The 10,528-nt window shown below is 61.2% G+C and overlaps 1 protein-coding gene across 1 annotated transcript; it reads right to left on the bottom strand.

Annotated features, from left to right (window-relative positions):
- Positions 1 to 477: 477 nt before the first annotated feature.
- MMP11 (matrix metallopeptidase 11) lies at positions 478 to 9,863 on the bottom strand. The gene is made up of 8 exons (XM_072953121.1): positions 9,737 to 9,863; positions 5,041 to 5,270; positions 3,986 to 4,129; positions 3,771 to 3,904; positions 3,387 to 3,628; positions 3,067 to 3,283; positions 2,091 to 2,348; positions 478 to 1,243 (listed from the first exon to the last, which is right to left on the bottom strand). Exons 1-8 carry the CDS (start codon positions 9,845 to 9,847, stop codon positions 1,110 to 1,112), a joined length of 1,470 nt encoding a protein of 489 aa, XP_072809222.1. The 5' UTR covers positions 9,848 to 9,863; the 3' UTR covers positions 478 to 1,109.
- Positions 9,864 to 10,528: the final 665 nt, after the last annotated feature.

The raw sequence follows: 10,528 nt of genomic DNA, 5'->3' as shown, positions 1-10,528 counted from the left end.
TGCTGTAGGTCATAAACGGCCCAGGGCTGACAGTTTCCCATGGTCCTGTCTAATAAACTACAGCTGTGATAAGTGCCGCTATGAAAAAGATGCGTGTGGGGCCAGGTGGAGGCTAAGATCCTGTAGAGCTAGGAAGGTTGGGCCATGGTAACAGAGTTTTGTTCTGTGTCCTGAACAGTGGGATAGGGGCTGGGGCGTGGCATGATCCGAAAGAGTGACCACCACTTAGTGGAGGATGATCTGAGCAGCCACCAGGGAAGTGGGAATAGATTACAAAGCCACTCCAGGCATCCAGCCAGACGAGATGGAACAGGAGTGGGAGCCAGGACAGCAGGTCCCCAGCCAGGCCTCCCACCTCCCCGGCCCAACTCTCCCCCTATCCTGCCCTTGCAGTCACAGAGAGACCCCAGGCAGGCAGGTAGAAAATGACCATGTTTAATGACAGTCTTCAGTAAAAAAAAAAAAAAAGGCAAAAAAAAAGGCTTTATACACACTGTACACATTTACATGGCTTTGGAGGGCCCAGTGTGGGCTGAGGGCTGGAGGGGATCCAGCCCACAATAGGACTGAGGTATGTTGGGGCCTCCAGGGCCCGGGGTCTCTGACAAGAAGCACCTCCCTCCCCAGCTGACTGGACCTTTTGGCCTGGATCCTGGAGATTTCTAGAATCACCAACTGGAAGGCAGCCCGTTCTGGAGCTGACTTAGTAAAGGGCTAAAGGCATGGGACCTCGGGACCCAAGTGCCAGCACCCTGCCGGACCTCACAGCAGGGACAGTGAGGGCTCCAGCTACCCCAGCCCTGCTGAGGTCCCACCCTGAAGGATGGGAAGGAGACCAGGGGCAGTTGGCTTTGACAATGACCTGCACAGGTAGGGCAGAGCCAGCCCAAGGCCACCTGCACCCTTAATGCCCAAGCCTCCCTGCCCAGTCTGAGACTGTCGCTGGCAGTGGCCACGACCCGCGTGGCCCTTCCTGCAGTCCCTCCCTGCCCCCCTGAGGAGACACGGCTCCGAGCCGTGCCTGGTGCCCACAGCCACCAAGATGGCCACAGTCTCTAGCCATCAGTGGCCTGGCAGGGGTCGGGGCCCTGAGGACATCTAAGCTGTCATTAGCGGAAAGTGTTGGCAGCCTCAGTACAGCCGAAGAAGTCGGGGCCCACGAGGCGGGGGAAGCCCTCCAGGGCCTTCACCTTCACAGGGTCGAACTTCCAGTAGAGGCGGCCACGCAGGAAGTAGGCGTAGCCTGAGGAGAGAGGAGGGTCAGTCTGGGCTAGTGGGCACAGGGCTGGGCACAGGGGGAGGTCCCGGTGGGCAGGCCTTGGCCACTCTTGAGTTTCTTGAAACCCTCAGGCCCCAGGGTGTCCCTTCCAGAACCTGGCTTCCTTTGGCTGAGCCCTTCTGCCTGCCCCAGGGTCTGATCTGAGCTACTACCCAGCCTGACAGAGGCCGAGCCTCAGAGGCCCAACTCCTGCCTCTGGGGAAAGCGACTCTCACTCCCCTCACCAACCCTCCTGCGCCCTGGGTCAAGGTGGGTGACACTGGCAACGTGGGAGCCCCAGAGCCTAGGACCACTGCAGGACAGCTCTCCCAGTGGTCCCGATGTGGAAAAGCACAGAAGCAAATGTGGGGACATGAGAGAGAGCACTGGACTGGGAGTCCCTGATATAGTCCTTTGAGATCACAGGAGGTTGAGTGGCTCTTGGCTGGGAGCAGGGACTACCTGAGTGGGGTCCTGGCTCCCCACTGTCCACTGGGTGGCCCTAGTTAGGGACCTCATCACGTGAACCTCTGTTTGCTCTTCTGGCAACTGGGCACATAATTGCATGAGACATGTAGGGAGCTCAGCACTGTGCCAGGAGCCTCGTCAGCCCCCAGCGAACAGTGACTACGATTTTCCCAGCTATCACCGAGGGACCTGGGAAGGTCCTTGCACCTCTCTGGCCCTCAGATCTCCTCATGTGCAGCCCATGGTGCAGCACTGCCCTGGCAGCAGGAGAGGGTGTAGAGCAAGGTGCTGTGCACAAAGGACCTGTGATGAGAGCTACTGCCAGCCAGCCCCTACTTCCACAGCCACCCTGCCCCCAGCGCACCATCGGCATCCTGAAAGGCAGCATCGATCTCAGAGGGCACCCCTCGCCAGTCAGTGGCCCGGCGGGGCACGGGGCTGTCCACACGGCGGGTGCTGGGGTGGAAGCGCCAGTAGTCTCCGCCTCGGAAGAAGTAGATCTTGTTCTTCTCGGGGCCCCAGACCAGCGCAGCGTGGACCGAGGATCCTGGCAGACCCAGCTCAGAGAGGGCAGCAGGGCCCAGGATTGGCGTCTCCCCATCGTACTCCCAGTACTGAGCACCTGCCAGAGAGGGGAGGCTCACCAGAGCTGCCCAGCTGCCACATCCAGCCGCCACCACCACCATCTACTTTCTCTGCCTCAGTGTCTTTGCCCATAAAAGTCAGAGGCCAATAATGTCTGCTTGGCATCGCCTCCACCCACACAAACCATGAGGGATGCTGGGCGATACAGGTGCTGGGAGATCCATGTAGGAAAGGTTATTCTAAGCAACAGAGAAGCCGCCTGGGTTCCCACTCCTTCCCTGCGTGTGGCTGCCCCAGACAAGTGCCTGCTGCCCACCCTGGGCCGGGCCCTGCCAGAGCAGGCCCTGGCTGGGCCTTTGTGAAATCCCTGCCACCTGTAATGCCCCAGGCTCTAGTCTCTGCCAGACCTAGGTCACATCCCTGCTCTGCCTTTTCCAAGCTATGCCCTTAGGTAGCTTACTTCACCACCTCCAAGCCCCAGAGCCTCGTCTCTAGACCAGGGGCATAATCACACGTACTCCACAGGGTGCCAATTCGAGGCCCACTGTGCAATACTCTCTATTCTACTCCCACTTGGAGAGCTGCCTTCTCCGGGAAGCCCTCCAGCTGTGCCCAGAGGAGTGAGGTGTGCTGTTCCTTGGCCCTGAGGCTTCAGGGCACCCTCCATCTGCCCACTCTGTCTGTCTGTCCCTACCCTTGGCCATGATGTTCCCAGAAGTCTCCTGAGTGACCCCCCCCAGCCCCTACCCACTCACCTTGAAAGAACCAGATGTGGCCCTGGGCATCTTCGAAGGCTGCGTCCACAGGGCTGGGCAGTCCCCGCCAGTGGCGAGAGGCAAGCGCAGGGTACCCAGGCTGCAACCGGCCCCTGCGCAGCCGCCATACAAAGCCTGCCTGGAAGAAGAAGAGCTCTCCACGGATGGTGGCAACCGCATCAAAGGAAACCTCGCAGGCGTCTGGGGGGGTGTCCGGCTAGGGTAGGAGAGAAGAGTCAGAAAGAGCCCATACTGGAGCCACAGAGGCCATTTTGGTGGGGAGCTGGGAGTAGGGCCTCACCCACCCTCCTGGACCTCACCTCCAGCGGCGCAATCTCGTTGGTGTCCACCCCAGCCCCAGGGCCCAGGTCCGGGGGACTGGAGGTGGGGGCTAGCTGAGGCCGGCCGTAGAGGTACTGGATGCCCCTGCGGTCATCCGGGCTGAGGCTCAGTGGGTAGCGGAAGGTGTAGAAAGGGGACATGAGGGCCTTAGCCGCCGTCGTGTGCTGCAGCCCAAGCACGTGGCCAAATTCGTGGGCAGCCACCTGCAGGAGGTCTGTGCCTGGAAAAGGGAGATAGCCTAGCAATCCCCGAGCCTCCTGCAGCAAGACACTGTGCTCGGACCCAGCTCAGGGACCCTGGCAAGTCCCTGTTCTCTACGATTTTCAGTGGCCTCATCTGGAAGGTACGTCCCCAGCCCATACCCTGGTTGTCCCCGATGGTCCAGGTCTCATCATAGTCGAAGTGGACATCCCCTTCTCGGTGGGTCTTGGGGAAAAAGGCGTGGGCCAGGATGCCCCCAGGGCCATCAAACGGTAGGTTGTCCCCATGCCAGTACCTGCGGGAGGGGCAGGGGCAGAGTCAGTGGCTGCTGACAGGTGGGGCTTGTTTCTGGAGGGGTCCCGGGCCACCGGTTCACCTGGTGAAGTCGATCATGATGTCAGCGTGGCCCTCGTGCACCTCTGTGAAGGTGAGTGGTGTTACGTCGCTCCACACCTGTAGGGCCTCCGCCACTGTCTGCCGCACTTGTTCCCGCACCAGCTGCCACGGGAAGCGGAGGATCCTGGGAGGAGGAGGAGGGGCCTGGGCCTGGCTTGGGGCAGGGTCAGCCCCAATGGCTGTTGGGTCAGGAGTTGCCCTTGGACGCTCAGTGGGGCCGCATGGGTTCAGGACAGGCCAGGTGTGCTCTGGGCCTCTGGTGTTGCACACTGGTCCCTCCACCACATGGGCACATCTTTGTGTGTTTGTGTGTCCTTACGGGCACACAGGTGTCTGCACCAGGTGGAAAGAACACAGAACCAGGAGCCCCAAGACCCACCTTCTAGACCTGACTATACCGCTCACCATGGAGAGACCTTGACCCCTGGACCCGCCCCCTCCTAGTTCCCAGCTCCCCACCTAGGGCATTTCTGGGGTCCCCAGAAGTCTCAGCTCCAGTACCAGGGGACACCACACCTGTCTTCACGCCTTGTCTCCCAGGCTGAGCGCCCCCTGTAGGATGCATAAGTCTTAGCTTCTGTATCACTCCCAGAGGCCTCAGATCATCTGAGCGGATCCAGGTTGCACCAAGGGATCTGAACCATGGCACGGTTAATGCTTAGCTCCCCAAGAGGATGTGCCGTGTCTGCCTTGTTTACCACAGAGTCCCAGGGCCTGGCCCTTAGTAGGTCCCCATAGAGACTGGCTGGGGGACTGAAGGCCATGCCCCCACGTGTCTATGGGATGCCTACCCGTGTGCTGAGTGTCACAGAGGAGGCACTGCCCCTCTGCTGTGGGAGGGCCTGGATGGGTGGGTACTGTCTGTGGTGCATCTAAGTGTGGGTTTTGGGTGTTGGCCCATGGATGGCTCAGGGGTCAGTGGGCCACGAGGATCTAGCCCCAGCCTGTGTTTCAGGAAGCAGGGGTGAAGGTAGCAGGCTCACACGTGGACACACAGGTAGAGGCTGAGAGCCTGCTGGAGGCCGCTGGCCCTACCTGTAGGTGAGGTCCGTCTTCTCCCAGCGCCCGCCCGACAGCACGAACCGCTTTTGTCGGTTGCGGGCACTCAGCCCCTCAGGTGGGTCAGGCACGCCGCAGCGGGGAGGTCTGGGGCTGCCAGCAGGCCGAGGGGCCTCCTGGGCGGCTGGGGCAGGTGCTGGGCTGCTGGAGGGAGCTTCATGCCTGAGCTGTGGCCCCCTCCTCACTGGGTGGCGGCGGTGGGCATCCTGTGCAGGAGAGAGGATGCGGAGGCCCAGTCAGACCCTGAGTCCTGGCAGCCCACAGTCAGAGGTGTGGGCTGCTGGTGCACCCTCACTCAACCCCAGCCCCCTGTGTCCAGGGCCAAGCGGAGGCTGTCACACAGCAAGGCCCTTTGGTACAGGCTGATGGGTGTCCTGATGCTGATTCCAAGGCCTCTTACTGTCTCCTGCCTCCTCCTGGAGGGCCGGGACTGCAGGTCACCTACTCCAGCCATCTGGGCTGGTGACGACTGGGTGGGGGTACAGTTCCTGACTGTACTCTTTGCACCCACCCAAGAATGGACCCCTCAAAGCTTCTGAGGAGGGGCCAGGCAAGCTTCTCTTGCTCCCCCCGCACCGTCAGGAGACACTTTTCCACCTCCCTTTCTTCCTGGGTGTCCCCTGTCCGCACTCTGCCCTCTCCAGTTATGGGACCTGGTCCCTGCGCGGGACACCCATGGCAGCCACTTCCCAGTATGGAGGGGCTGCAGCCCTGCCTGGATTTGCTCACCTGGCAAGTGGGGATGATACCTCCCTATAGTGTTGGTCTTAGAAAGAGCCAAGGCGGTGCCCGCAAAGCACTCAGCATGGGGCCAGGCACCTGGAACTGACATCTAATTTCTGGGGGGCAATTTGTCTCACACTCTGCCAGGACTGGGTACACTGTGGGGCTCGATGTGGTCTCCTGGCCCCTTCTGTGTGAGGAGAAGGCAGACACCCTACCAGACACCCAGCCCTACCCTGCCAGAGCCCCTAGACCGCAAATGGTGATTCTGACCTGGAATGCCCACCCTCTGCAAGTCCCAGAATGGAGGTCACTGCCTCATGCAGGGAAAAAGCAGAAGCTCAGAGAGGGTGGGAGACACTGTGAGGTCACCCAGCAAGGGCATCCCAGGCTGGAGGTGAAGGCTTGAGACACTGGAAGGCAGTGGGGAGAGGCATGGAGCAGTTCTCTTTGTCGGGAAACTCAGTGCCTGTCTGGTCTGGGCCTGTCTGGTCAGGGCCGCTGTGGCCTAACCACGGCCATATTTGGGGCAGGAGCCGGGCCATCCAGGCCCCACCCTCGGCCTCTGCCTCTGGCGGCTCTCCCAGGCCCCAGGCACCCTAGAGCTCCGGTTAGCATCCCAACCTCCCAGCTCCCGATTCCAGAGTCACCAGGAAGAGACACTCAGCCCCCAAGGACACCGCATGAGGAAGAGATCTTCTGGACACCTGGAGCTTCTAAACCCTGGGGTCTGTGGAGCTATTTGGGGTGTGAGGGCCTGGACTAGTTTCCCCCCATGTCCCCCTATATTGGCAGAGCTCAGCTGATACTGGGCATACTGTTCGTAAGTGCTGGTTGCTGTTGTAGCTCACCTGTGTCTAGGCTAGAACCTTGCTAACAGCTCCACGGACACTCTCTTTCCCCTGACAGGACCTCTCACTATCTCTGCCTTCATCATCCCCATGTCTCAGATGAGGAAGAGCCCAGGGAAGTTAAACAACTTGCTAGGGGAATAGCTGGCTGGTGGCAGGCTGTCTGTGCCCACAGCCCATCCCGACCTGCTACTCTGCGCTGCTTTTCAGGATGGAGCCTCCCTTCCCCTGGAGGAGGGACCATGGGCAAATCATCCTCCTCTCGTCTGACTGCCCTATCTGCCATATGGGGATGGTGCCATGGCAAAGGCTGAAGGACCTCCCTCTGTAACGCCCGCTGCAGCATCTGGAGCAGAGCAGAGCCTCTTCCCCGGCCTGGAGTCTTGCCCCAGTGGGCCCTCCCCTCCCACACCCGGGAATCTGCTCCACCAAATCCCCTACGGTTCCCACCACCCACCTGGCGTCCAGCTTCCCAAAAGTCTCTAGATTTTATATCATAAAACAAGAGTCGCAGCTGGAAGAGAGCTCTCAGGCTCAGAGAAGAAGAGTGACTTGCACTGGGTCCACCTGCAAGCCACATCGTGTTCACTGGTCTTGAAGGGTGAGTGAGCAGGAGTCACTAGAGTCAGGGCCTCCAGCCGAGGGGGTCTTTTGTTTGGAGCGCATCTTCTAAGGGCTCTTGGCGTCAGTTCCCCCCTCACTGGGATGGGATACATGCTCCCTGCCCCGCTACCACTCTGTCTTCCCCAGTCCTTTCAGGCCTGGGCCCTGGCTTCAAGGCTTGGCATAAAGCAGCCTGTTACCTCAGATGGGTACACTGGGCCCCCTGGGACAGCTGGAAGGCAGTGAGGTGGGTGGTGGGCATAGACCACCTGGGGGGCTGGGGACCAGGCATACCTCATTTCCCAGGGGAAGATGCAGAGCCCAGAGAGGTCAAGGTCTCAGCCCAGGGCCACACAGCAAGTCAGGGGAGAACTGGACCTAGACATGGGGCTCATGCCTCCCCACCCACAGCCCCCAACTCCCAGCTCTGGCTGGCCTCCAAAACCCACATTCCAGAGAAGGGCTCCTCCTCCCAGCATGTCTGCCTCCTCCCCGGCCAGCAGCCTCCCTGGGCTTGCCCTGGGGTGGGTACCCAGCTCGCTCACCCCGCCCTCCTCTGACAGGCACCAAACCACAGCCTCAAACATACTCGAGGAATTTCTCAGGGAACTCAGTTTCCTGGCTAAGCTGGAGGCTTGGGGTCAGTTGGGAAAAGAGGAGGTGCCCAGCAAGGGGGAGATGAGGGAAGACCGCAGCCTGGAAACTGCTGGGTAAGGCCAGGCCAGCTGTGCCCCTCTCTGGGTCTGTTTGCTGTTGGCCCAGCAGGATAATTAATCATAGCTACTCCCTCTGCTGTGGGCAGGAGGTGACCCTGAGGGGAGGGCACTTGGCTAGACCATGAGGAAGGCAGGGGAGCATTGCCACACCATTCTGTGCCCCACTGAGGCTCAGAGAGATCAAGCAACCTGCCCAAGTCACACAGCTAGTGGGCAGGGAGGTCCATCTCCCCCTCACCTCCCCTGCTGACTCCAGAAGGGAAGCAGCATCCGTCCCACTGGACTGCGGGGCTTTCATCAACCCCGAAGGCTGTGAACCGGGATGGATAAATATTTACAGAGCTTTTCTGGCCCTGCTGACAGCAGCCTGGGGATAAACACGTCAGAGGCGACCCCAAATGCTCCCTGCATATCTGCAGCGTGACAGACAACAGCCCAGCTCAGACCCGGCCCCAGTTGACCCCACACAAGTGGCAAAGTGGCAGCTACAGGTGATAGAATGTCTCCAGCGTGCCTGGCTGAGCCATCTCCCGGCCTCACTTCATTTACTCCTCAGCCCCACAGTGGGCACTGTTAGCTCCCACCCACCTAGACAAGACTGGAAGGGTGAGGGGCTCACCTAGGCTCTCCAGTTCCCGAACCACGGGGTCAACAGCTACTCAGGGTGATTCCTGACTACCTCAAAGTCTAGGGGAACTGGACGGGCTAGGGAAGAGACAGAGCCCCTGTACCCAGGTACCCCCACCCCTTCTATCCCCTCCTGTTCCCATAGCCAGTGCAGGGCAGGGCAAGACTGGCCAGTGTAGAGCTGTCATGGCTGGCAGAGGAGCCCAGCCTGGCCAGAACTCCCTCCTCACCAGATTCATCCGGAGACTCTGCCTGACACTCCTCTAATGCCCGGATCCCTGCCTGAGCCAGCTGGATGCTTAGTTGGGCATTCAAGTGGGCTGGGCACCCAGTTGCCCAGGCTGTGGCCCCAGGCCCATCTGCCACCCCTCTCACTGGTCCCCCAAAACCCCAGCTCCAGGGGAGGTGGCAGCCTTCTGGGAACACACAGGCTGTCATACATGCTGGGGATGTCCCTTCTCTCCTCCTCCCCTCATCACACCTTTGTCTCCCTTCCCTGTCTCACCCCACCACCTGCTCTCTGAGGGTCTCCACTACCTGCTGTTGGCCCCTTCTTTCTCACCCCCACCTTGCGGTCACACACACTATAGCTCTCACACTTGCGTGGCATCTAGGCTCCACTCCTCCCAAACTCACCACCTGCAGGTGCCCAGGCGGTAGTGCCTCCTCCATGCTCGACCCCACTTCCCCACCACAGGCTGCCCTGTGCACCAGTTTCCTTAACCCTCCAGCCTGGAGGTGTGTGCACTGAGACCACACACCTGGAGGCTGACACCAGCATGAAACCTACGAGGCTTTGTCCCTGCAATGAAAAAGGAGCCATAGCCACTCCCTCTGTACCTCTCCCAACACACACATCAGGATGGCGGCTGGGGCACCGCGGAGCCAGTCCCCTAGCTGCGAGGGGGCATGCATCCAGCGCGGAGTCCCGCCTCACCAGCCTGAGCGATTAGGGGTTAGGCTCCACTTGCACACCTCCAGGGACGGGAAGCTCACTATCTATCAACGCCAGCAGGGACCCAGACAGCGTTTCAGGCAACGGGCCACGCCGGGCCAATCCGGGCGCCCCCGTGGGTCCAACTCAGCCATTGGGCCCAGCCGCGTGCCGGGCGCCCCTCGGCGAGGGGCGGCCAACCGGCGGCGGGCACTCACCGGCGGCCGCGGGGCCTGGGCCAGCAGCGGCGGCGGCGGGAGCAGCAGCAGCAGCAGCGGGAGCAGGAGGGCGCGCGGGGCCGCGCCGCGGAACCGGGCGGCCCGAGCCATCCGCCCCGGGGCTGCTGGGCCTGCTGGGCCGCGCCGGCCGCCGCCCCTTATAGCCTCCGCCCCGCCCCCGCCCGCGCGGCCCCGCCCCCGCGTCTTTTGTTCTGCACTCGCCCCGCGCCGGCGGCCAGGGTGGGGGAGGTGGGCGGGGAGGGCTGGCCCGGCGGGGGCGGCCCGCGGATCCGGTCCATCCCCGGGACGGGCCGGGCCTGTGGTCTCAGGGGCCTGGTGCTGGATGACCCTGGCCAGCTCGTGCTGCTCTGGGCCTCAGTTTCCCCTGTGCGATGGGGAGTCTGAGAGGAGTCGGGTTTCACTCCTCCCCTCATCCACCCCTAACTTTGGGAGATGCATCCCTAGCTGGTCTCCTTGGTGACCTGACCTCTGACCTGTTAGCCTGTGGCAGGTGGCGGCAGCCATAGGCTAGTTCCCCCACTCCTCAGAGCCTCAGATCCCTGTGATCACAGCCTGTGGGGAAAGGGATATTAAAATGTGTCTCAGGAAAGGGGAAACTGAGGCCTATGAAGGCCTGGCCAGCCCCCCAGCTTGGAACAAAACAATACACAGTTTATAGATAAGAAACTGAGACCCCTCCCAAGAGGGAAGGCCCAGATCAGGCTTTTCCAAACCAGCAGGCAGGTGGAGGGGACAGGAGGCCCTCTCCTTGGTCAGCTGGAGGGAGGGTTC

Source organism: Vicugna pacos, chromosome 32, assembly GCF_048564905.1.
Source record: "Vicugna pacos chromosome 32, VicPac4, whole genome shotgun sequence".
NCBI classification, from domain to species: Eukaryota; Metazoa; Chordata; class Mammalia; order Artiodactyla; family Camelidae; genus Vicugna; species Vicugna pacos.
The sequence above is the reverse complement of the archived record's forward strand: the minus strand, read 5'-3'. Positions and strand labels throughout refer to the sequence as shown.

Excerpts from the sequence above, each read along its gene's own strand:
- MMP11 (XM_072953121.1), bottom strand. The coding sequence starts at position 9,847 with ATGGCTCGGGCCGCCCGGTTCCGCGGCGCGGCCCCGCGCGCCCTCCTG. Across the intron at positions 5,271-9,736 it reads CCCAGGCCCCGCGGCCGCCG|GATGCCCACCGCCGCCACCC; the intron begins GTGAGTGCCCGC and ends TCTCCTGCACAG. Across the intron at positions 1,244-2,090 it reads TGCCTTTCAGGATGCCGATG|GCTACGCCTACTTCCTGCGT; the intron begins GTGCGCTGGGGG and ends CTCTCTCCTCAG.